The sequence below is a fragment of the Urocitellus parryii genome, chromosome 9, assembly GCF_045843805.1.
Source record: "Urocitellus parryii isolate mUroPar1 chromosome 9, mUroPar1.hap1, whole genome shotgun sequence".
NCBI classification, from domain to species: Eukaryota; Metazoa; Chordata; class Mammalia; order Rodentia; family Sciuridae; genus Urocitellus; species Urocitellus parryii.
Genome location: NC_135539.1, coordinates 64,066,685 through 64,094,357, shown reverse-complemented (window position 1 = coordinate 64,094,357; position 27,673 = coordinate 64,066,685). Strand labels below are relative to the sequence as shown.

The following is a 27,673-nucleotide window of genomic DNA, read 5'->3' as shown; positions in this document are numbered from 1 at the left end:
TAATGCATTTATGCAACCAGCACTGGAGTCCCATCATCAGTTTCTCTTTTAACTATTTTTCTTCTAGACCCTAATGTGTATCTGCAAGATCAGTTTTTCCTTGCCAAAGGAAATTGACCAAAAAAAACATTAAACGTTATCTCTTACCTCTGTGTAGTTGGAGGGGGTGGGTATGTATGAGTGCTGTTTAGCAGAAAAATAATAGATACCTTAAAACCCTTTTATGTCTTTTTAAATCTACCTTTAGAACAAATACAAATCCTATGCTTACAAATGAATATGAATATTTCCTCATGTATTCAAGCTACTAATTTTTAAAGTATTGCATAAATTTAGAAAATATTATCTAAAGGTATGTAACATTGAATAAATCCAGAATGTACTTAGCTTGAATATTTATAAAGAACTTTAACAATTATAACAGCAATCACAAATTCTCTGCTGTGAATTTGAGTATTAATATATAACTTTGTTTAGTTGATAAGTGGTTGATAGCTGTCCACTCTCTGCAGAAGTGTCTCTGAATATCCAGGGGAATAGTACCTGGGAAAGAAAATTTGCTATTAGATATTTATTAAAGTCAGCACAGTAGACATATAAAATTTATTTACGGAGTTTATCTGAAATAATTCTGTGAGTAAAGTCTCACATAAACCCTGAATAATTGTGTTCTAGTAATGCTTTATGCATAAGTTTAGAGAGACTCAAAGAGGAGAGTATCAGTTCACAAATAGCAAAACACTTAAGGAATATAAATATAATGGCAAAAGGGATGTCTTCCAAGTACAAACATTTGATCCAGTGACAGTATCTTATTAAAGAGACTTTATTATATCAAGTGAGTAATGTTGCTTTAATTAAGAGTCATAGCTGATAGAATTTTTTTCATAAATTATACTATATAACTAGATTTTTTCATAAATTAGACTATATAACTTATTATCAATAATCAAATTCCACATTCTGATTGCCTTAGAATTCATTTCTTAGTGTGTGTGTGTGTGTGTGTGTGTGTGTGTGTGAGTGTGTGTGTGTGTGTGTGTGTGTGTGTGTGTGTGTGTGTGTGTGTGTGTGTGTGTGTGTGTATGTGGTACTGGAGAATGAACCCAGGGCCTTGCACATGCGAAGCAAAGTGTTCTGCCTCTGAGCCACATCCCTAACGCTGCCAGCCCTCTTAGTGTCTGCCCATAAAAACAAACTAATTCATATTGAAGAAGTATTTAATAAATGGTTTGCAAATATTTATATAATATATATTTAGAATTAACCATTTTCATTAGTTCTTGGGCATATTTAGTACTATGAATTTATATCTATACACTGAACATTTTATAAAATTTTTAGTATAAAAAAGTATTAAATACATTGATTAATACATTGTTGGATGTTTGGTATGCCTGGAAAAAATTTGCATATATGTAAAAACATGTCAAATAAAATTTGTCAGGCATTTTAGAATATGATAGATTTAAAAATCTAAAGAAGTATAATTTAAAAATTTCCAAAACACTCAAAATAATTAAGCTTCTGAAGTGTTTTCTCTAGATAAAATCTATTGTTAGGGATTTGCTTTGCCCTTTATTATTTATCTTTATGCCTAGATGCTTGACTTAAAAACTTATAATTTGTATACACTTATTTCTTCCACAATTTGTCAAGTTAAGCTGAACAAAACAGGGATGTGTTTTCTCAGTAGTATGCTTACACACAGTCATAATTAAACAGATCATTATATATATATATACACATACATACATAAAAAGCTACCTTAAAAAATGTTTCTCCTCAAAAGGCCTGCTAAGCTTGAAAAAATTATTTCACCAATGGGTTTCTTTGAAGTATTCTTGTACTAAGGAATTCACAAATATTTCTCTCCTGGTCTGCGTTAGTCACAAATTTTAAAGCAGGCCTCACTTTCCTAGGCCTTATAAATGTGTCAGACACAAGAAAAGTACATTTTGTATAAATGCAAGAGGTTTGCTGGGCATGGAGGCATACATTAATAATCCCAGCTATTTGGGAGTGGATGAAGGAGAATCACCAAGTTTGAAGCCAGCTGGACAACTTAGCCAGACCTTGTATCAAAATAAAATAAAAAGAGCTGGGGATGTAGCTCAATAGCAGAGCATTTGCCTAGCATGTGTGAGGTCCTGGGTTCAATCATCAGTACTGCAAAAAAACTGAAGGCTAGAAAACAAAACTTTTAATAAAATCTTTAAAATTGTACTGCTGAGTAAGATAGCAACCACCCACATGTGGCTGTTGAGTACTAGAAATATGGCTACTGTGTTTGAGGAACTGAATTTTTAAATTTAATTTCAAATTCAAAATTGGCAATTAAATTATTGAAAAACAATTAGGTATATTTAGAATATCTATGAGTCTACATTTTTTATTAGTTGTTCAAAACATTACATAGCTCTTGACATATATCATATTTCATACATTTGATTCAAGTGGGTTATGAACTCCCATTTTTACCCCGTATACAGATTGCAGAATCACATCGGTTATACATCCACGTTTTTACATACTGCCATACTAGTGTCTGTTGTATTCTGCTGCCTTTCCTATCCTCTACTATCCCCACTCCCTGAGTCTACTTTTTTAAGTGCAAATTTTACATAATCTAAATATAGGTCAAGTATTTCCAGTGAAATTTAGCACCTGAATTTATATGTGCTGGAAGCAATAAAATATTTCTAAACTATAAAGTAACTTATTTATAATATTTTATATTTGATTACAAGTTGAAATGAAAACATTTGGATATAGTGGATTAACAAAAATATATCATTAGAATTTATTTACCTTGTTTTGTTTTGCATTTTTTAATGTAGCTGCCAGATATTTTGAAATTATATATTTGGCTCACATTATATTTCTATTGAACATAATGTTTATAATATAATGAATCAATTAGGATCTGCCAATAATTCTTAAGGTTTTTCCTTGGCTCCAAACTGCCATTGATGTACCTCTTTCCCCAGAGACCTCAGAAACCTTATGATCCCCACAGAGAAGAAAATGTGCTGGTCACTTTCTCCCCTCACCCTTACCAGAGTAGACACTGAGCACTGCCTACCTTCCCATAAGTGCATACAGACATGTGTCTCAGAATATAGGTCCATAAATAAATATATCAAGTTGTTCATTAGCTGTCAGAAAATCCTGTTTCAACTATAGTCTATCTGATGTTAAGGAATTCAAACAGACATTTTTATCAGGAAAAGTGGAACTCTATCTTAGCAACCAAATGCAATCTAAATCAAACCAGAATAATCTTATGTCTTTTATATTAATGCCAAAAGAAACAAAAATTTGCTTGATATATTTTTTCATCAAAACAGTGAAAAATAATAAATGGCAAGAACTGCTACATAGTTTCTCTAATATTATTATAATATTATATTCGATTTAGCTAATAATAATGTTTATCTTCAAGAGAATGAAAAATAGAATAGGGTTGCAAAAAGAGGCTGATAAGAAATACTTACTGGATTAATTTTTATGTGTAAACTCTTAAGCTAAGCATTATCTCAAACAGGTAATTATTTACATTTTACAGATGCAGAAACTAAGGCTAAAAGGTTTAAATATTATGTCCAGAGTCACACAGTAAGCAGATGAAACCAAGACAGACACCTAGGTTTGTTTTGACACTTAAATCTGAGCTTGCAGCCATAGTTCTCATCAAAGAAGCAAAATGAATGCACCCAAAAGAGCAAGAAATTCCTTCCCCTCACTTGTCAACCACTGCTATTCTGACTTACCTCTATAAACACTCTTTAAGAATGAAAGTGAATTAACTTTTAAAGAATGGAAGTGAATTAACTTTATCTAAGACCTACATAAAATTGTATCATAGCAACATTATTATATTGTTTTGATACAGACATACACAGAATGGAAGACTGTGCTCAGGAATCCTTCCCCAGATGAGATGGTTGCCAAAAATCCACTTCCCTTCCCCAGTGTAGGCAGAGATACAGAACACAAAGGAGTTTTAAAAAAACACCTGGCTTAAGTGGGCCCAGCCTAGAACTTAGGTCTTCTAAGGCCTACCTTAAAGATTACTAAAATTGGCAATATGAAATACATTGTTACTATTGCAAAAATAGTAACATTTAAAAATATATTTGTCTATTTTTACAGAAAAACAATGTTTCAAAGATTCTATAAAACACTATAGAAGCTAATGCTTTAAAAAACACTAGAAAATTTTTAAGTCAGCCAACTAAAATTCCTCAAGATAATTACAAATTTTTAAAAGGACACCCCAGATGACAGAATGCAAGTTAACTTTTACAATGATATTTTTACAATGCACCATATTATTTTTCTTTTTTTTTAATTTTTTGTACCAGGGATTGAACTCGGGGCCACTGAGCCACATCCCCAGCCCTTTTTTATATTTTATTGAGACAGGGTCTCACTAAGTTGCTGAGGCTGGTTTTGAACTTGTCATCCTCCTGTCTCAGCCTCCCAGCCACTTGAATTACAGGTCACCATGCCCAGGAAGATTAAATTCTAATGGGACAGTTTTTAATTTCCCCCAGTGCTCAATTTAAAACTATGGCTTAAAAGGAGTAGAAAGAAAACTTCTATTCAAGAAAGTAACTTACCATTGATTAATTCTAACACATAATTCCATTTTGGAATCTTTTAATTTGCCTTTTCCCCCCAATTTTTCTTTAATTTTGTTTTTTAGAAAATTGAACTGGGAGTTATATTTTAAACATATAAAAACAGCATTCTTCCTGCAGGGACATATATCCCAACTATAAAAATTAATGTAACAATATTAATAAAAGATTTTTTTGAGGTGGATACTGGAGACTGAACCCAGCAGCATTTTATCACTGAGCTACACTCCCAGCCTTTTTATTTTTTTTATTCTGAGGCAGGGTCTCACTACGTTTCTGAGGCTGGCCTTGAACTCAGGTTTATCCTGCCTCTGTCTTCCAAGGCACTGGATACAGGTTGTACCACCACACTCAGCTGAAAAAAGATTTTTATAATCCCAAATTTAGTAGTTTCATACATATTTTATGCTACACAAAAACATTTGTATATTCTCTATATAGTAATTATACATGTTATGATATATTGTTCTTCTAATTAATATTTTTCAAAGCTGGTTTATTAGAATTCTTTTGGAAAAGGAGTTTGCATAAGCCTCCCAAAAGTATATAAACTTTCAACTCATGAAAGAATTTTCTATCTGAATATACATGAACAGAAAACACATTTTATCTTAACATTTTTTGTGTGCTTTAAAAATTATTGTTACCATATTATTAAAAATTGATATTAAATAGAATAAACTAATGAAAGTTATAAATTATATATATGCTATAACATTAAAAACTGCAATTTATATTTTCCAATATTAGTGAAGAAAGAATTTAGCATAATATTACAAAACCATAAATAAATATACCTTTTAGTCTTCGTTCTTTGTGAGCATTTTTCAAAATTCATTTGTTTAATTCATTCTATTATTTTCTTGGTAAAATTGCTTGTATTTATTTTGGATTTAATGGTATAGTTTTCCATTAGGCCTACAAGAACTGAGACTTGGGTTTAGTGCTTGCAGATCAATTTTATTTTAAAAATGTTTTATCTGGGCTGGGAGTAGAGCACTTGCTTAGAATATGTGAGGCCTTGGGTTCTATCACCAGCACCACAAAAAATAATAATAATCTTGAACATAGCTTTCTATAAGATTACTCTGAGATACCTGCATGTCAGCATATCATACATATTATTTATGTATTTTTCCTCATATACATAGTAACTTTCTTTTTATTACTCAACATCTCTTTTCTACCATAATACTTCCATTAATGTAATGTGAGCTTAAGAATACACAGGGGGGCTAGGGATGTGGCTCAAGTGGTATCGAACTCGCCTAGCATTCGCAGGGCACTGAGTTCAATCCTCAGCACCACATACAAATAAAATGAAAATGTTGTGTTCACCAAAAATTAAAAAATAAATATTAACAAAAAATTCTCTCTCTCTCTCTCTCAAAAAAAAAAAAAAAAGAATACACAGGAAACTATGAAAATCACAATCTATAGGCTTATTCAAAAACAGGTATTTATAATTTAAAAACAGTTTAATTTAGACTCTCTATTTGGTTATTCCTTAGTAGCATATATTAAATTAGTGTATCAATGCCTTAAATAATATTCCAGGTTGATTTGGAAATGTATAAATCAGAACATAATTCAATTTGAAGAAGGTTAAAAAGAGATAAAGAAAAAAGTCAAGGTATTCACTGGCCTCATGTAGTATTTCAAAGTATACATTTTGAAAAGTGGATATAAAAATCTAGATTTTAAACCAAAAACACTACAACATAATTTGAACTTTTTGAAGTCCATATTCTCACCTCACAATTTCCTCTGGGTAACAATTGTTAATACTGTTGATATATTCTTGAAGGAGAGAACCAGGTTCTGCTTTTATCTCTTGAACCTTTTTCAGTCCACCACTGGTTACAAAAAGTCTTCGAGCTTTGCTATCATGTGGTAGCACCTTGAAAGTAAACAAATAAAAATGTCAGCTCTTCTTTCCCAAGTTAGATCATTGCTACCAAAAAAGCAATAAAGTATCCAAAAAAATGTAGAAGAAAATGTATGCCCAATATATTTATAGCATTGTAAGCTAAAATCTCCTTCTAGAAGTGCATTAACTTTTTATGTTGTGGAGATGGAAGAAAGGCAATGAATATAAGCAAAGATAATGGTGTTCCACTCATAAACATAAAACATAAAGTTTACACTCATTCAGGGTCTCTCCACTACCTATGAAATTGAAGGCAAGCTCCTTAACAAAGCAGGAAAGGTCTTCTGGGGCCCAGCTCCTACACTCCTCTTTAGCTTCCTTACCTACCAATCTCCACCCTAAATTTTGCTTCAGTAACATCAAAGTGTGCATGCTGCATCCTCCCCCTAGAATGCCTTTCACACTCCACAAGCCTCCCCCGTTTTGCCTGATTAACTCTGACTCATAGTTTTAAGATTTTGCTTGAGTGTTATTCCTTTAAGAAGCCTTTAGGAAAATTAAAAATTCTGCCTGAAGCAAATGTACACATCTGCAAGAGTATATGATACTTGGCCTTAATTGTGTAACTTCCATGAATCTCACTGATTTTTATTTACTGATTTTGAACTCTTAGCATAGTGTTCATTTTTATAGCAAGTTCAATAAAACTACAATATCTTCTTGCTCATTAGACTAAACAATTAAACTACAAAATGACTTTCAGACACAATGTCAACTATCCATTTTCAAGAGTTATGACTCTGTCTATAGATGATCCACTCAGCACCTTACCCTAAGATAAGGTAGATGACCAAATTGGCTAGTGAATTTCTTATTTAGTACCCAACATACACAAAAATGAAAAAATGAATTGATTTTTTTCCCCATGCAGTACTTTATAGTCTTTTCTCTACATTAGTTGGTTAGTGGGTTGTCAAAGGGAATATGCCATTTTATCTCTCACATCCCATATAACTAAGAGGAAAAAAAAGTTTCATTATTTTCTTGAAAGGAAAAACAGAGCATAGGGTCTGATATACAGAAATGTATCGTGAGGTAGCTTCAGAGATAATCTCTGCTTTCCAGTCGCTGTGGCACTTGAAAGTCAGCCAAGTTCTGGGAATCCTGGAGAGACTCGAACTAAGGGCTGTTAGTAAAGTCTACCTTTTATATGAATATCTAAAGTGTAGAATGTACTTAAAAGTTAGAATACACACTTTTTGTTTATTTTTTTGTAGAAATATGCTATACAAACAGTAGTACTGCATTTATGTAGCATTAAAACTATTAAAATGAACTTGCCCTCTTCCCTAATTTAAAAAGTGATTTAATTAGCCATAGTCAATCTCATTTAATCTTTACATTGATCATATGAAATAAAAACCACTATTCTTCTTACTTTACAGGTAGTCAAATTAAGGTTTAGAGAGGTCAAGACTCTAGTAAAGAATTAGTACTATTAAGCAGCACACATATATACTTCAGCGCCTGAGCCTGTATGCATAAGCACTGTGGTATATACCTTGCTGACCTCATTTTCTTAAGTCAAATATATGAAGATAATTGAACCTATTCTTGATGGCTTAGGTCGCCATCCTGACCGATGATGACTGTGTCATACTGCTCTTCTCTTCCATCCCTCGCTATCAGTAGTTAACTCTTCGGGCCGTGCCCTCTTCTAGCAGCTTGACCTTTCTCCCTTACTACCACTTACTATCGCTTAATCTGCAATGATCTTAGAAATGTGACAGCTACATTTGTTAAAATTGTTCATTAAAAAAAGTCAGTAGGTTCCAAATGACTGTCTGAGAGCATCTGTAGTAAAGTGCATGGATTTCGTGAAAAATATTTCAGTGGCTCAGAGACATCTTTCTTTTTCTTTGTAAGATCTTTGCCATGTTCCCAGGTGAATGAAACTAAAAGACATTGGGAAAACTACTAAAAGTTACTTATCAATATATATTATCTGTATTACAAAGTGTTTATGTGTTGACATACCACTTACTTCCTGAGAATACTTAAAATGACAGTATAGAAACTGAGAAAAGGGTGGGAAAGAAGCAAGTGTTTTATTTACATGTGGACGTAACTAGCCTGTATTATCCATGTCAATACAGAGAGTTAAGTAGTAAACCCCAGACCCCATCTTAAAGAAGAAAATAAGTTAACAACAACAACAAAAAGTCAACAAATCATTTTTATTTTCTTACCCTTCTTACAGGCTAAAAGAGCAATTCTTACCTTACTGAACTGTCCAACCACATGCTTCAGAATATTGGGAGGAGCATCATACAGAAATGGTTCAAGGGCTGGTAGGTAGGTGCATTTTTGTAGGATACTTTTAATGGCTTTTTTGCTCTATTGAAATACAAAGAAAAAATGCATGTGAAATTGAGTAATCAATGAAAGTTTCACAAAAATTCATTCATAAATTCCTGGAATTTGAAAATGAAATCAAGTTCCCGGTCTAAGCTGCAGTTGCTTCATTTTTAAAAATAACTGTCTGACAAACTCCTATTTTTGATTGGTTTTATCATAGAATACCCTAACAGCTGTATTTCTGTTAAACCTTAAAACATATACTTCTTAAAGTTATCAGGAAATTAAAATTATGAAGCATAAAATTATAGGCTATAAATTAATATGTTTTTATTATTAGTGTAACATTTATATATATAAAACTATGATAACTAATATATCCTATTTCTCCTAATCAATAAATATGAGAAAGCAATGTGGTTTATTATAGAATGACATTATCAGACATTCTGTATTCTCCAAAAGATTCCATAGTTTATACATATGTAGTTAAAAATATCTGCTGTGTGTATTACTCAATGCACATCTGCAGAAATGTGGCTATAGTTTATGGGAAGAAATTTCCTCATCCTTACATGGAAGCAAAACAGATAGGATCTATTCAGCTGTCAAGAAAAACTCATCTCAACAACAGGAAGTGGATCACCTACAAACGAAAGATCAGGTACCACATGTTGTTCCCCCAACACACCCAGCACTCTTCCATATTTCTTTCTTTTCTTTTTTTTTTTTCTTTTTTTTCACCAGGGATTAAACTCAGGGACATTTGCCACTGAGCCACATCCCCAGCCCTATTTTGTATTTTATTTAGAGACAGGGTCTCACTGAGTTGCTTAGCACCTCACCATTGCTGAGGCTGGCTTTGAACTTGTGATCCTCCTGCCCCCAGCCTCCCAAGTTGCTGGGGTTACAGGCATGTGCCACCACACTTGGCTCTTCCATAATTCAAAGTGACACCACATGGTGCTGCTCCCTGCTACGGCATAGCTGAAGGAAAGTCCTGATGTGACTATAGCATATCACTGCAGCCAGCTCTGAAGCCATGGCTGGTTGTGAGTTTGTTTCCTTGTATTACAGCCTGTCCCTTTCATTTTGGAAAGTTTCACAATTGTGTGTATCTAAAGGTGTTTTCCACTGGAATTCCACATCTGCTTGTATATGGTTTTGTGCTTCAGTGCATCCATACAGATTTGCTCTGTTTAACCATTCTCTCTCTGAAGGCTTAGTCAACCTGGTTTTCTGGGATTGTGATCTTGTTACTGAATGTTTAGCAATACTCTTGAAATGCAGGAACATTTTAATCTTCACATTACTTTATAACTGGTAATGGATTCAGCAAAAACATTCAATCTATTTGTTCTACTAGTAAAGGATCTCATGAATTTAAGATTTCTCAGAAACCCAAATAAAGTAGTCTTGTATAACCTCTCATCTCTTAACACATTTGTCTTCAAACATTATTTCATAAATTAGATTAAATAAAAGAAGGAATATAAGAAATGCAGCCCCTTCCTTACTTCTAGTATAAGTTGGAATTGAACTCTCAATTCCCAATATACCTGTTATACTGTTTCTTTGTGACCATTTTAAGATCATGGTGACCTTCACAGGCCAACAAGTTTAACTTACCTGTTACTGGTGACAAAGCCTAGTAACTGTAGAGCAGAGATCACATCCATTAAACTACACAGACAGCCTTTCTCTAATTCTTTTTTTTTTTGTGTGTGTGTGTGTGTGTGTGTGTGTGTGTGGTGCTGGGGATTGAACTCAGGGCCTTGTACATGCGAGGCAAGCACTCTACCAACTGAGATATATCCCCAGCTCACCTTTCTCTAATTCTAATAGTTCCAAATTGATGATGTACTGTGGAATTATTAATCAAGAACTCTTGAAAAGAGTCTAAGGACACTAGAAATTCACTGAACATTACTATCCTTCATCTGGAAGAAATAAACTCAACTTATAGCTATATTCTTACAGGTAGGAATGTGTATCATGATTTATATTCAGCTATTTATTCAACATGAAAGAAATATCAGTTAATTAAGATTTTGTTTACATGTCTATTTCTGAGTTTAAGATCTTTAACTTTACCAAGATACAATTTATATATAATAAATTCACTGGTTTTTAAATACACAATTCAGTGAACTTTATAAATCTGCAGAATCATGTGACCATCTCTACAATCTAATTTTAGAACATTTCATCATCCCAAAAAAGAGTCTTAGGCCCATTTGTAGTCACTCCTCATTCCCGCCTCCCTTTAGCCCCACCACCTTCAGGCAGCTACTAACTAATCTACTTTCTGTCTATATAAATTTGGCTGTCTGGACAATTCATATTAATTAAATCATGCAATGTGTAAATTTTTGTGCTTGGAATATTTCACCATGTACAATGTTTGTGAGTTTCTATCTATGTTGTAGCATGTATCAGTACTTTGTTTTTTTCATCATCAAATAGGATTCTTTTTTTTTTCAAAGAGAGAGTGAGAGAGGAGAGAGAGAGAGAGAATTTTTAATATTTATTTTTTAGTTCTCAGCGGACACAACATCTTTGTTGGTATGTGGTGCTGAGGATCGAACCCGGGCTGCACGCATGCCAAGCGAGCGCGCTACCGCTTGAGCCACATCCCCAGCCCAAATAGGATTCTATCATATGGATTTATGACATTTTGGTCATCCATTCACTAGTTGATGGACATGTGGGCTATATCTACTTTTGGCTATTATGATAATGATGCTACAAAAATTTATATACAAGTCTTTATATATACAAATATTTTCATTTCTCTTGGATAGATATCTAAGACAGAACTTGTTGGGTAATGATGGCATGTTTATGTTTAATATTTTGGGAAACTACTAAACTTTTCTTCAATATAACCACAACATTTTATATTCCTACTAGCAATGTAAGAGGGTTCAAGTTTCTCCACATGGCAGTCAATACTTATTGTTATCTGGGCAAAGGTATAAATAGATAATTCTGCAAAGAAAACATACAAATGGCCAAAAAGTATATGAAAAGATTTTCAGCATCATTAAACATTAAGCAAATACAAATCAAACTGCAATGCAATACACCAAACCACACCCACTTAGGAAGGCCATAATAAAAAATAAGGATAATAAGAGCTAGCAGGAATATGGAAAAATTGGAATCCTCTTATATTTGTGGTGGGAATATTAAATGGTATGGTTAAATTGGAAGAGTTTGGCAGTTCCTCCAAATATTGAAATTACCCATGACCCAAGAGGTATATACCCAAGAGAAATGAAAACACATCCACACAAAAACTTGTACAATAATATTCACAGCAGCCAATTCATAATAGTTAAAGAGTAGAAATAATCCAATGCCCATCAATGGATAAATGGATAAACAAAATATGGTACATTAATACAATGTAATATTACTTGGAAATAAAAAGGAAAATATTAAAGGAAAATCTTGTAGTGTGAGTTTTAAAGGAAATCTTAAAACTCACACTACATAGTAAAAAACTTAGACACAAAAGGCTACATATGTTATATAATTCCATTTAAATTAAATGTCCAGACAACAAAAATCCACAGATACTGAAAGTAAATTTTAATGGTTGCCTAGGCCTATGCAGAAGGAATGTGGAGTGACTGCTAAGGGCCCAACATTTCTTTGGTGGGGAATAAAAATGTTCTAAAATTAGTTTATGGTGATGGTTTCACAATCTTGTAAGTATATTATAAATCATTATATTTTATACTCTAATTAGGTAAATTGTATGGTATGTGAATTGTATCTCAATAAAGCTGCTAAAAAATGTAAAGTGGGCCTGGGGTACAGGGTTCAGTGGTGGAGTAGCTTGCCTTGCTTGCAGGAGCCCTGGATTAAATCCCCAACACCATGCAAAAAATTTAAAAGTGAGGATAGAATAACCACGAACACAAAAACACAATAGCTACATCAAATATATTAGACATAATTTTATAACTAAATAGAATAAACTGATTCAAATGCCACACGCTAAAAATGGAACAGTTCAATGATGCCTCTAAATTAAAACAAATGAAAATGCAAATGCCTAAATGTTTTCACAATAAATACAGATCAGCTTATTAGATCAAACATTTTTTTTGTTTTGTGTTGCTTTGATTAAGGTATTTGGAAGTTGCTTTGATTAAGGTATTTGGAATAACATAAGAGCAGGCAAATAATAAGGCTAAGTGACAACATGAGAGAAATTCTATGAGGCTGCTCATTGGTTCTGCAGGACTGGAACCAATTAGAGAATGCTTACAGAAGCTGACATGCCTTTGGGACAAAATGAACTTCAACATGGCCTTGTAATTTGAAAGCTGCCACAGATTAACAAATGAGAAATGCCACTAGACAGTTTCTGGTGTTCTTAGATACACTTTTCCCTAGTGGGAGAGGGTCAAATCAAACAGGCTTGAATGGACTTCATTCTTATGCCACTAAAACAACTACTAGTACAATTCAAGAGAACTTGGGAAAGAAAAGGAATGATTAAGTCCCTACAATAAGAAAATATTCAGATGAACTTCAAGTCTTGGGAAGATTGCTAACAGGATAATGCCTTATAAAGATCCACTTTTTAATTTAGTACCCAGATTTCCTAAAAGTAAATTCTGTGTCACATAAAAGCAGAAGGAACTGTAGTATTAGGTTAACCTATTAAAGCCACCTTTGATAAACTAAAACATGATAAAGGTTATCTTGCTTTAAAAAGTGAAGTTTTCAAATTCATTTTATTCCAGTGATATTTACATAATAATCTTTAAAAATAAGCTATATAAACTTAATAGGTAGAGTGACTATTTACAAGGGTTTCTCAAGCTATAATTACTATTAACTCCACCATTAATCATTCATGTTCTCCTATATGTATTCTTTCATCTTATTTCCAAAACTTAAAAGTTGTTAAATGCAGGAATCTGAAAAAATAGAGATTATTTTAAAATATTAATAATTTATCTATTAATAATCTCTAAATTGAACACAGTTACTTTTACTAGGCCCAGTTTATGCCTGCAGAGGAGGTCAAGAGACACTGGATCACTGGAAATAAGGGAAGGAGAATGAGAAGTGATGAGAACTGAGGAAAGAAAAGAAGTACAAGAAGTTGGGGAGGAGAGGAGAAAAAAAGAGAAGAAAAATTAATGATAATGGATTAAGAAATATGAGGTCAAAAGAGGATGACATACATAGATTGAAATTATATATGTATACAAACACCTGGAGAAAGGTGTGTGTGTGTGTGTGTGCATAGACAAATCAAAACTGGAAATGGAGTTGTGGCTTCTTATCAGAAATTCAAAGAATCAGAGACCTGTTGAACTAGAATAGACCTTAGAGAACACAATCTTTCTCTCTTTACAAGCACTGCCAATATTGTTTCAATGTTGGGGTCATGTGAAGGAAGCCCTACATCTATTAAATCATTGCTTTGATCTAAAAAGTCTTTTACAAATTGAAAAAAAAATGTTAATCTTGGAAGTCAACTTCCTTCAGTGTATTTGTGGAGAAATAACATTCAAACATCACCAAATGAACATAAATTCACTTTTGTAAACCTTGTAAGTCAAATGACTGATTCATTATACGTAACTTTGAGTCCCTAACCTATGTAGTTTTAAGTTATTTTCCTGCCTCATTATACCATCTAAAGTTATGTTTTAGTAAATATGTTTTCCTATTTGTTAATTTATTTGGGGGTTTGTTTGTTTGTTTTGTTTGTTTTTGTTTGGTACCAGGGATTGATCTCAGAGGCACTCAACCACCGAGCCACATCCCCAGCCCTATTTTTTATATTTTATTTAGAGATGGGGTCTCACTGAGTTGTTTAGTACCTTGAAATTGATGAGGCTGGCTTTGAACTCGTGATCCTCCTGTCTCAGCCTCCTGAGCTACTGGGATTACAGTTATACAGTTGTGCACCACCACGCCCTGCGTTAATCTACTGTTTTAACTAAAATTTAAATGTTTGCTAAGCTTCATCCCTAGCCCCTTAATTTTGTTTTAAATTTCCTTTTCTATGAAATCCCTCAATCCAAGTCAATTCCACAAGCTGCTTTCAAAAAGTTACCTATTTTAACTGGACAAGTAGCTCAGTGATAGAGTGCTTACCTTGGGTGTATAAGGTTCTGGATTTAATCCCTAGTAACATATACACACACAAGTTTCATGTTTTCCTAAGAGGAAGTACATTGGAAAATATTTTTTCTTTGACAGTGTAAAATTATTAAACAACCCATCCTACTTTATATTCAAGTTTTGCATATCACTTAGTAGCTAGTAATATTTTTTATTAAACTTGCCTATTTAAAAATGATTAAGTGAGCAGTGGTACACCCCTATAATCCCAGTGACTTGGGAGGCAAAAGCAGGAGGATTGCAAGTTCAAGGCCAGTCTCAGCAACTTAGTGAGGCCCTAAACAATTTAGGGAGAACCCGTCTCAAAATAAAAAAATAAAAAGGGCTAGAAATGTAGCTCAGTGGTAAAAGCACTCCTGGATTCAATTCCTAGTGCCAAAATAAACATAAAAAAAATAAAAATAAAAATGATTTGGTGAATTTTATGGATTTTTTAAAGGAACAAGTATATAAGACATGGAATTTAAAAATCAGGCAGACTTGAAGTTAAGAGGGATAAAATATATAACTTCAGGGATGCTTTCCAATGAGTTGCCTTATACCCTTGAAAAGCACCTTAAATTATTTTGGACTCATTTTTTTTTTTAATGTAAAATGGACCAAAGAACTTTCCAGCAAATTCCAACTCAAAAATCCTATTATTCTTTAATTCCTATTTTATAGGAAAAGTGAACAGGAAAGTAGAAGGCAATAACCAACCACTCATTTTATAACTTTAGGCCCAGATTTCTTTAAATATATCACTGATTTACAGAGACAAGGGTAACCTGTTTCTAAAAAAAGAGGAACCTCAATTCTTCTGATAAATTCGTGTATCTCTCTTTTATTTATTTATTTATTTATTTTAATGAGACAGGGTCTCACTAAGTTACCTAGGCTATCCTTGAACTTGCTATCCTTCTGCTTCAGCCTCCCGAGTCGTGTCAGCCACCATGCTCAGCTAAATTTATATTTCTTGACTCATAAAAGCAATATTTTCCATAATGAAAATTAAAATTATGGATCTTTTTATATGAGTAAAAAATCTAACAAATAGTCATAAAGCCCTTAAGAATAAAGCACTTACTTTCACTTGTAGATCCTCAGAACTCTCCGGTGACATGTACAAAGAAAGCAGAACTGGCAAAGTATTTGTGACGGCGACAGCCCGTGCATGTTCGGGAGTGTGTCTCCCAATCTGTCCTAAGGCCCAAGCAGCAGCAGCCTTAATATGATCTTCTGGTTCTTCTGACAGGCAGACTGACAACTGGGGTACACCCTGCAGCGGTGATCAAAAGAGCAAGTGTTATAAATCTAGAGCAGGATTAAAGAGTCTTCTGTGTCTTTCAAACATTAGAAGAAATCATTTCAGCCTTGATCCTTTTTTTCCTAAATGGTTCAATAAATGAGCACATCACAGGGGCTGTCATTTCTTAAGTCAATAAAATCACTAGAACTAAATTACCTTAATTATCTGTAACAATCCAACTTAACTACGAATATCTCTACTAGCTTTTACCCCCCAAATAGAGGGACATTTAACCAAACAACAGATGTCACAGACTAGGCAAAACCAGATTACACTGTGACAAATTAAAAATGTTTAGGATCTTAAAATGTTTTATTTTCCTTTGTTAATTTAGAATCTTTAAAGAAAGTATATTCTTGCCAAGTAAAATACATCTGAGAACAGAATAAATACTACAGACTCAAAATGAAATGTATAAAAAGCCTAACTAAATAACTTTAAATGAAATATATCCACTAATATATTTCCTGAAATAGAATACAAATAATTTTCCATTAATTTTGGTCAGCTTTTAAATTATAGTTTTGCTCATTTTAACATGACTGAATGTCAGAGTAGAAATGATTATTTTTGTCACACAGATAGCATATGCTCACAGTTTACATCTTAGGCTTCAATTTCATCTAAATAATAAAGATACAATTAACTAAAGAGCCACATCACAATCCATATAACCAAGAAAAAAATCAAATAACCCCAATCAAATTCTAATTCCAGATTCTGCACAGGGATAATTTTATAACTAATTTGAGACTATAGTAATCACCTCAAATTTAGTACCAAAAAAAAAAAAAAAAAAAAAGCAGTATTCACATGGTCATCACCATAGCGAAGGCCCAAATCATCATATGTACTTTTTCTCTTCCATCTTTTAACTCCGTTATTAAGACCAATTTCCTAAAGAGAACTGCCATGTTTCTTCATTTGCTCCTTCCTACAACTAAAAATGCATGTCTGCCAATACAAAAGGTCAGACTTGTCTACAGAGTGAAGTGACTGCAGAAAGCCTGTCCTTCTGTGATAGAAGGAGACTGAAGATTCAGGAGAAAAGCAGCCGGGCCTCCACCTGACCCCCAAGCTCTGCCTTACTGGCCTCGATTGTTATGAATAACAAGTGCGATAAGGAGCATGAATGTGCTTCAAAAAATTATAAAGCGTTATTTAAATGTAGGGCGTTATTAATAGTCCCTGAAGAACTACACGGGGAAAAGACGAGAAAGCTGCTCTACTGGGGGGTGCGCCTCTGCTGCCGCCACCTTGATCTTAACTAGCTGAAAAACAAAACCAGGTGGGAGAGGCCAGCGGCAGCCCTAGACCAAAGGGGAGAGCCTCCTGGTCGGCTGGCGAGAGCGGGGAGGCAGCACAGGCAGCTGCTGCGGCCTTCATCCTTCCTCCTAGGCGGGAGCTTTCTGACTTTCCACAAAAGAACGGAGGATCAAAAAAAACCCAGTAACATTCTTACTGTGACTCTTCCCAAAGCACCACTACTACTCTAGTCTCTGTCACAGCCTGTGGTAATAGAAGAACAAAAGAAAAAGAACAGGATGAAAGGGAGTGAAGCAAAGAATCATCATGAAATAGGTAGAAAATAAAGATCCGAGTCTCCTTTTTATTCTGAGGATTAGCAAGGGATAAAAAAAAAAAAAAAAATCCACGTTTCTGTTTAACATACAGCAGCACGTTTTCTACGCTGATAAGAAACCCACACCCTAGAGGGTCGCCACACACACTTTAAGCACACAGAGCCTTTGAAGCGTTCTTCAGATCAATATTTATTCATCAACATATTTCGTGAGCACCTACTATGTACCAGGGCTGCACCTATGGTGGGTCCATAGAAAGTTGTAAACCGAGATAAGGCAAAATCCCTAGGAAACAAGGAGCACTGCTGTCTGACCTATGCTGTGATGGCCTAGTTTGAGAAACGAGTTTATGAAAGTTGAGTGAAAATGAATTTAAAAAGGTATCCTAGCCATTGCCATATCTCCTTCCAAATGACAGGAAAGGGAGGAAGGGATGTGTAGACCTCAGAACAGTGAAAGTGACTACTTGTCATATAATTCATATTAGTTTTTAACCAAGTTATGCTTTACATGTTTGTAAATATGCACGATTCTGTAAGATATTATTGTAATATTTAAATACAGAAAATAGTAATACTCAGAACAGTGGATATGAAACTCTTGATTAAAAGTTGAAATTTCCTATGACCTAAATCTTTCATCAAGGATTGCTTTAGGAAACATAAGCACAGAAAAACACATTGAAACAACTGAAAATTTTTTCAGATAATTCTTTTGCTCTGACCAGTTATGTTTTATATTCTGTGGAAGAGTCTCAATCTGTATAGTTCCGTCTTAGAATATCTTACTGTAATAACAAGGAGAAATGAAGAACAAACCAACCTTGGAAATGATCACTGCCATTGCTAGATTTTCAGAATGAGCTGCCACATAACCGAGCATCATGATGCCAGGCAGCCTTATATTTCCCTTGCAGGACCCAACACAATCAATCACAGCAGCTACTCCTCCCGCGTTAACTATCAGCTGTGCAAGCTGGAAGAAAAGAACAAGAGCTAGACAATCGGGGCTGGAAAGCATATGATCATCTTTAAATATTAGTGTAGCCACACTTTATTTAGAACCTAGAACAACTAGTAAAACTGAAATATCATTTAGAGAAACTATGGTATTTAGTAAAGAAATACACAAATATAATAGCCTTGTTAATTCAAACACACAAATATACTCACTGTGAGAGTCTTTATTCCTCCGTTTAATTTTTCATGCATTGATGGCACAACTTTTATCCCTATTATAATGGATGTCAAAATTCCTCACCTAGACACTAAGCCTAGGGCTAGTTCATAACTAGCTAACTACTGAAACCCCAATCACAATGTGTGAGTATGAAGCAGATTAATCACTGAATGCTGAAAGACAATGTCAGTCTTGAAATATGCTAACCTAATTATCCCTCCTTTGCTAACAATGATTAGGAGCTGCATGCTCTTCCATTTTTAAAAAATATCAACCAAATAAAGATGTTAGATGAAATAAGAAATGAGACTTTAATGTGAAATTTGATTAGTCAAAATATATACAGAAAAGAAGATACAGCTCCAGAATCAACACAGCTTGCTTTGTCTCTAATTCTTTCACATCTAAGAACTCAGATCAGGAAATGATCATGTGAGAGCAGCTGATAGAGTGGTCACGTTAGATCAGTGGACCTTTGTGCTCTATCCCAACCTAGAGGTATACTATTCTGACTACTCCCAGCTGACATAAGATGATAAGGGTGACAGTAGTCCACAGTCTCCACAATCAAGAAATGGGAAGCTGGAAATGATTAAAAACTTAAATTTCAACTCAAACTCCATTATTATGATCCAGTGGTTCTCAGATGGGGGCAATTCTGTCCCCTGGAGGACATTTTGTAACCTGTGGAGACATTTTTGATTGTCACCGCTTCGGGAGAGGTGTGTAGCTGGCATCCAGTGGGCAGAGCCCATTCTACAATGTATAGCAAAGCTTACCACAACAAAGAATCACCTAGTCCAAAGTGTCAATAGTGCTGAGCTGAAAAACCCTGACTTAACTAGATCCCATGGCACAACCCTCAGGCCCATAAATAAACTGTTTCATTTGAAAAATAAAATTACGTATTATTGTATCTTGAAGGTTTTTTTTTTTTAAAGAAACCAAACTTTTTTTCACCTCTGGTGTATGTTTTGCAATCTCTCTAATTAAAGTAGAAGCATTTTTCTTCACATAGTCATCTTTGTCCTTCAGACAGGTAAGTACAACTGGAAAAATCTCTGCTTCAACAACCATTTCTGCCAGATCCACAGAATGTTTTGCAATCTGGCTGAGAGCTGAAAGGATCTGACGCTGTTAAACAAAAACAAATAACAAAAACATTACATAGACTCCCCTAGTCCACTACAGAGTTCAGATGTAATTTAAATAGCTAAATATTCAAATTCCATTATAAAAAAGAAAAAAATTAAATAATATGACCTAAGGTTTCTGAATTTTGAGACTTTTACATCCTAGTCTTATATTCATTTTTTAATTCCCTAATTTCTAAATTTGTTCTCTAATTTAAAATTCTACCTTTTATAGATTATGAAAGAATATGACTTTTTGATGAAGATCATTTCTTAAGTATAAATGGTAAATTTATGACACGTAATAATTTAGTACAAAAATGGTTGCAGAACTAACATTTTTGTTATGATTTGATACCATTTCAAAGAACTTTCTGTTGCTTATTAACATTAATAATTTTAAAATTTTTATAGAGTATAAATATGAGAATACAAAAGTAAAAATTGGTGAATATTAACTCAAAATATGATTTTGGAAAGCTGCAAAGAAGATTAACATAAATATGACCATTTTCAAAAGAAACTTTAATATTATGATGGTGGGCTAGAAAACCTTTAGGTCCCATTCAACCCTGAGATTTGACTCTTTCTTTTAATGGTTAATGTTAACCTCAATGCTACTTCTAATTTTAAATATTGCGGCGAGTTTTCCCAATCACTTGTTTATTTTCTAATCTTTATATCATTTTTTCACATATTAACGGACCATAGAATAATAAGTATATTCATGTCTGTTTTCAATGATAATTTACTAATTATTTTTAGCTGTAGAATATTAAACTGTGCACATTTCCTTTTTTCTTTTTTTAGATTGTTAGAAATCTGGTTTGTCTCTTGGCTTTTTTATAAATACCTTTAATTTAGCATCAGGGCTGAGGATCATCTGGGCTAAGTGAGCAATCGCTCCTGCGTCCACTACTGTCTGTGCTAACTCTGGAGAATGCTTTGAAATATCACTGAGGGTTGAAGCAGCAATCCTTTTCAAAGCAATTTCTGGCTCCTGGATACAGAGTACTAAAAGAGGAACAGCTCCTGCATCCACCACAGCTTGTGACAGTTCTGTGGGTCCAAGAAAAGTAATTAAGTGAGTATGGGTGACTGACCCTTGTGCAAGCCATTTTTCACCCTGACAGATACAGCAAAGAAAAAAAGGGAGGGTGGACTTCACTCTCTCGACATCTGCATTTCAAATCAGCTTTCCTGGTTTCATAAACCATGTGGACCAATCCTGAGCTGAAAAGAACACAGGTCAATAGATGGACCTCCATTTACATGAACACATTTGAGGTAGATTAGGCTGAAATGGCTTGTTATTCTTTTTTTTTTTTTTAAGAGAGTAAGCAGATGTCAGCTGTTTAAGCTCTGACAATTCTGCACTTCTCAATAGGCAAGCATTTTATGCATGGTTTACAATAACAGAGAAAATTAAAGTACCAAAAATTTACCAACCACACTAATTAGGCAGTATTTTGTGCTATTTACGTGAGTAAACATTAACATGAATCTTGTGCCAATAATGTCGATTTTTAAATTCCTTTCATCTTGTAATACTTTTAAAAGATTTTTTAAACACTTTATACAAAATAAAAAGCTGTGTTTTCATTGTGCATTAAAAACACTTTCAAAAACGAGATTTACAACTGATCCACATACTTTTTAAAATATAAATGTTAAGATGAAATTATTCCTTTACCCAAACATTAACTATGTTACATACCAGAAATCAAGTAAATATCTTTTGAATATACATGTTGATTTACTTGTGTGTCCAAGGATAACAGCTATAAAAATAATACATTTTTAATTATAAAGAATGGGAGACAGGAAGGCCGACCCATATAATATGTATATAAAGAATGTCTTTTGAGAAGCATAAAGCACCATACATAGTTACAGATTCTACTCTCATTGCATTCATAGTCTCTTACTGAATCACCTATACTCATTTCTATAAACTCTTCCTTTCAAATTATGCTTTTATTTCTCAGATTTGTAATGCCCTAACCATAAATAAATGTCTTGTCAAGCTAAAATAGCTACTTGGCATATAACTTAAAGTCTTTCATTTGAAGAGAATGTAGTGCTTAATTTTTCAAAAGATTGGTACTATCGTATTTTCAAAAAGAAAATAATGTTAGCAAATACAGGTTAGTGTCCAAAACTTGTTTTCCTTAAATTATCATAATGATTTCAATACTGAATAAACAGCTTATTCATTCTTTCATTAAACAGGTATTAATGAAAGGTTATTAGGTGCCAAGCTCATTCAACTCTGGGTGTCAACAATACACTTCTGCAAATTAACACTACATTCATTAGCAAATATGTTTCCATTTTTAAAATCCAGTGTGAAATATGGTATGCAGTGGGAAGTTCATATGTAATTTCAAGAACCAGAGAGAAGAGGAAATGTTTTTTGTTTTGTTTTAACTTGTTTTATTTTATTTTATTTTTTAAAGAAGACAAGAGCAGAAAGACTGTTACAGTCTTGTGTAACAGCTATGTAACAGGTTCCTCAGAAGTAATCTCTGGTATACCACTGCAATCAAGACAGCAGGTTAAACAGATGATCGATGTTTCCCTCCTGTACCTCACATCACCCTCCCACACAAGTGAAGGAAGAAAATATAAAGTATATGTAATATCTAAATACAATACTCATATTTGCTGTTAATTTTTAACATGGGCCTTAAGAATTCAATTCAATCCAAATTATACAGATGTTGTATGGTAATATCAACTTTATATGTACCTATGCTAGAATATAATGGGCTGAATATTTGTATCAAAAAAGTACAAGAATAATTCATCTACTCATATATTTTCATTTTTATACATAGTTTCTAATAGTTCATACAAGAATATGCAATAAACCACAACTATTTAAAAGTGCTATTAATCAAATCTCAAGTTTCTTTTTAAACACATCTATTATCTTTATAATTTCCATGCCTTTGATCTTTTCCCTGAAGTGACTGCTAAATTGCCATCTCCCCCTTTTCTTGAATACTGTAATGCTAATAGTGAAGCAAACTGTTCTCCTAAATTGTTACCCAATTCCATCCTAAGCAATTTTCTGTTCTTTCTTGAGTAGTGATGTTCAATGTGGGGAAGGCTAGGGATGGCCCTAGATGAAAATTTGCCATGAAGGTAATGAAGTTTCCAAGACCCTAGATTGGTTTCAGCAATGTGTGTGTGTGTGTGTGTGTGTGTGTGTGTGTTGCTGGGATTTGAACCCAGGGCTTTGTGCATGAAAGGCAAGCACTCTGCCAGCTGAGCTATATATCCCCAGCCTAGTTTCAGCAATTTTGTATATGCAATTTCCTATTCTGTACATCTCCAAAGTTGGGATCTGCTGTTGAATGGTATACTTGTTCCTTTAAAATAATGTTATTCTGAGATAGTATGTATGTATGTGTGTGTGTATGTGTGTGTGTTGTGTGTGTGTGTGTGTGTGTATATATATACACACACACACACTGATATAGATAAGCATGAAATTGGCCTAAGTCATATCACACTATGTGTTAGGTATACTACAGGTGATTTCATCTTGCCTCTATCACCACCTTTTCCTCTATGGCACATCTTTCTCCTTTTCCCTATTATTGCTTCCTCTGGAATTTTAGTACTAGTCACTATTGGTGTCTATCAAATAGCCTTTGTCAGTCAGGGCATGGGCTGGTGAAGTCATCCTGGCCAAAGGGACCTGAGTGGAAGTCAGCTGGAAGCATCTGTAAAAAGTTTTTTTTTCCTTGTAATAAACTTGAGATTCACAGGAGAAAATACTGCCTCTTCTTTGTTGGACATGCTCATGGTCTGCAAATGACATCTGGAACTCCTACATCCATCTTACAACTATAACAGAAGAAATCACCAATATGCTGAGAATGGCTTAGTACAAAAATGAAAAACATCTGGGTCCTCCACAACACCGTTCAGCTGCTAACCAACCTCACAACTGCCCTGAATCTGAACTTTGTGTCATGTGAAATAAAAAATGTCCTTTTTGTTTAAGCCACTTGTAGTTGCTGTTCAGTAACTTACAGCTGAAAACATCCTGATATAATTCTTTCCTCTGTGATATGTATATGTTTTCCTATTTTCCTTCACTCATCAAATGTTAAGTGCTTACTATATGCTGGAAACTTGGTTAGATTTGGGGAAAACAGAACAGAGTAAAACACTGTTCTGTTCTAGAAGACCCTGCTCAGGGCAACTGAACTCACCAATGAGGAGCAGAGCCAGAAGTCAAATCTGTGGAGTGTTCAGGAGAAATGTACACAGGGATATGATTTCAGGAAGTGTTTCCCAACTTATCCCCTGCTCTCATTTTCGTTTTTCCTACAGTTTTCTACTTTAAAAGAAAAAAGTAGGGAGCAAAGCAAAAAATTCTGAATATCTAAAAGTTATTTCCCATAGGAGAAATCTTAGGGAGATTATTTTAAACTCCAGTTTGGAAATAATTTTTTGGAAGTTCATTTGATACCATACTTATGAAATCAAAGGTTGATATGTACAGACTTAAGAGGCTCAAAACAGATTGACCAAAAACCATCTGAAAGCCAAGAAGTTTATCTTCAGTATCTGAAAATATCTTAGTCTCATTGTGAATTTTAAATGAATCTTCAAAATTAATTTTTAAAAAATACATCTTCTAATATGCAATAATGTGACAATCTTATACTGTTAGATGGCAAGCAAGATGAAAAGAAGGTGGTCATAACTTTAAACTTGCAAAGAAAAAAGCTACATAACAAATCATACCAACATACCAATAATATTTATAATGGATCAGTAGTATTATTAGTAATATATTTTTCTTTCCTATTTGCCAAATTTTCAATATGGTTATTTGTTAAAAAATAAAAAGTGCTGGGTATATTGCTCAGTAGTAGAGCACTTGCCTAGCATGTGCAAGGCCCTGGGATTGACTCCCAGAACTAAAAATAATGATGAAATATAAACATATCTTCTATCTATACTTATAGCTACTATTGGGACTAACTCTATTAACACAATTATTATAAAGGATAAACAGACACAAAATTTTTAGCTTATTTCTCAATAACGCAGAAAGTATTTTAAAAATGGTGAGATATGTGTCTCCTTAAATACTAGGAAAGAGATGTAATTATTCTTTGAAGAGTTACTATTGTGCACAAGAAACATTCATTTATCTTTTCACACTTCAGCTGCTGCCTTTATTCATGCCCTTATTACATTTAAGTTAAAATGTTACATTTTTCAAACGTTTGGGGTTATTTATTTTTGACCATTTTTTAGACTGCAAGTTGCCAGAATAATCCAATAGTACTTTCCTTATTCACAAATACCAAAGCCATTTATTGCACACATGTAGGCAATTGAATGTATATAGGTCCCAGAATTTGATGATCAGCTGTCTTTGTAAAGGAGTAACTTGTTTTATTTGACTTCATGAATAGCTCATTTTGAGTGAAGGAACAGAGAGAGCAGGGGAGATGTCTCCATACTTCTCTGCCCCTCTCAGGTTTTCCCATAATTCTTTCTAGCAACACTATCAGGCTTATGTGCATGCAACTTTTTGAGTAACAGTAACATGTGGAACTTTGGGGTGAAAAGTACTTGCTCTTACACAATTGCATTTTCTCCCCTCCCCCCCCATTGGGTGTTTTGTGTGTTGTTGTTGTTGTTGTTCTTTTTAGTTTTACAGAACAGTAGCATCTATTTTGATATATATATATATATATATATATATATATGCAAATACACACACACAAAAGCATGGAATATATCTTATTCTAATTAGGATCCCAATCTTGTGGATGTACATGATGTTGAGATTCACTGTGGTGTATTCTTATATGTACATAGGAAAGTTATGTCCGATTCATTCCACTGTCTTTCCTATTCCTATCCCTCTCCCTTCCCTTCATTCCTCTTTGTTGCATTTTCTTAATAATTTGATTCTGTGCTGTTCTTGGGACCTGGCTTTTCTGGTTTGCTTGTTTGTTTCCTAACTACATAATGTCTGGATTTGCAATGATCTCTCACTAACAGATGTGAAGTGTTACAAATTAAGTGGATCAAAATATTCACCTTAGAATAATTTTTTAAAAACCCTTAATACAACTGTACAACAAAAAGAACATAGATAAAAGGGAGAACTTTTAAGATCAACAGCTTTCAAAAAATCAGAAGTGTCCAGTGCTAGATGAATGGTACATTAGAACTAACTTCTATGCTGACTAAAAAGGAAAAGTGTGGGGAGCCACCCGTTGCCCCTGGGCTGAGCTTGCTCCCCCAGCCTGGAGCCACGGGGGTACCCATCTGGCACACACACAAAAGCTGTGCAGGGCAAGTGGCCTTTACCCTCGCCAGGCAATGGAGCCTGCTTCAAGCCTACCTGGGCATTACCTAATGAATCTTACTATTACGTAAAAAATTATGCACCAATAAAAAAAATTAAGAAAAAAAAACTAGGCAAATCAAGAAAAAGATATTTTGTTTAAACAGTGCTTGAAAGGGTCTCAGCCCTTACTCCCTCTCTTTTTCTCCAATACTGAGAATCAAACCCAGAGCCCCTCCTATGGTAGGTAAGTGCTCTACCACTGAGCTTACCTCTCTTCCCAATTAAGTCATTTCTAGTTACCTGTTTAGATCGGAAGCAGTAAACTCAGGTGCCCACAGGGCCCAGGCAAATAACTAAAATAAAGTGAAGCCAGAGGAGACAGGAACAATAGGGGAACTGGGGGAGCAGCAGTGAAGTGGAAAAGTCAGGGCGCCATCTACAAGCGGCAGCAGTTCCTTTGTTTTGGCCCCACAGGAACATACACCAGGTAGGAATATAGGCCTACTGTTGTCTGACCTTTTTATAATGTGAAATTGCCTAGCTTTTATGTGTTGACAATTTTATTTTTTAAAGAATACCATGTGAGCAACATAATGCAGACCAAATGAAACACATCCATCTGTGGACCACCATTTCACCATTTCACAACCTCAGTCTTGAATTTTATACCTTCCTAACTGACCCGTGGGAAACTTTCTGGATATAGAAAGCTGGGGGTTTTTTCTACTTTTAATTCTTGAAGTTGTGCTCTGGGGTATAAAGAAAGAATCACCATAGTGGTTATATAAGAAAATCCAGGAAAGAATTCCAAGAAATTGATGAAAACCTAAAAATTAGACTGCAAAGTGGGGCGGGGCGTAGGGGGTAAGAATTTACCTAAACATCTATGGATATTAATTTTTCCACTCATAATACAGATTTGAGCAAAATTAAGTGATTCTGAGAATTCATAAAAAGGACTCAAAACACAAGACTTTGGGGGAAAAAGAAATGAGAAAAGAATTAAAATTATGTAGCTAGAATATCAAATTAGAAATCAAAGGCTCTGGAAACCTCACATTCATTAAACTTTATGGCTTTTTTTTAACATTCATTAAACTTTTGTGTGTATTTGCTTTATTTA

At 34.0% G+C, this 27,673-nt stretch overlaps 1 protein-coding gene across 3 annotated transcripts in view; it reads right to left on the bottom strand.

Annotated features, from left to right (window-relative positions):
- Nucleotides 1-473: 473 nt before the first annotated feature.
- Spag6 (sperm associated antigen 6) overlaps nucleotides 474-27,673 on the bottom strand; it is a 73,650-nt gene continuing 46,450 nt past the window's right edge. For 2 of the 3 annotated variants that reach the window (XM_026402381.2, XM_026402382.2), the window contains 7 exons: nucleotides 21,070-21,275; nucleotides 20,044-20,217; nucleotides 18,727-18,879; nucleotides 16,100-16,291; nucleotides 8,797-8,913; nucleotides 6,401-6,546; nucleotides 474-543 (listed from right to left, as the gene is read on the bottom strand). In XM_026402381.2, the coding sequence (XP_026258166.1) occupies nucleotides 474-543; nucleotides 6,401-6,546; nucleotides 8,797-8,913; nucleotides 16,100-16,291; nucleotides 18,727-18,879; nucleotides 20,044-20,217; nucleotides 21,070-21,275 (1,058 nt within the window). The remainder of the gene's footprint in view (nucleotides 544-6,400; nucleotides 6,547-8,796; nucleotides 8,914-16,099; nucleotides 16,292-18,726; nucleotides 18,880-20,043; nucleotides 20,218-21,069; nucleotides 21,276-27,673) is intronic. The other variant, XM_077802714.1, reaches the window with a different exon arrangement.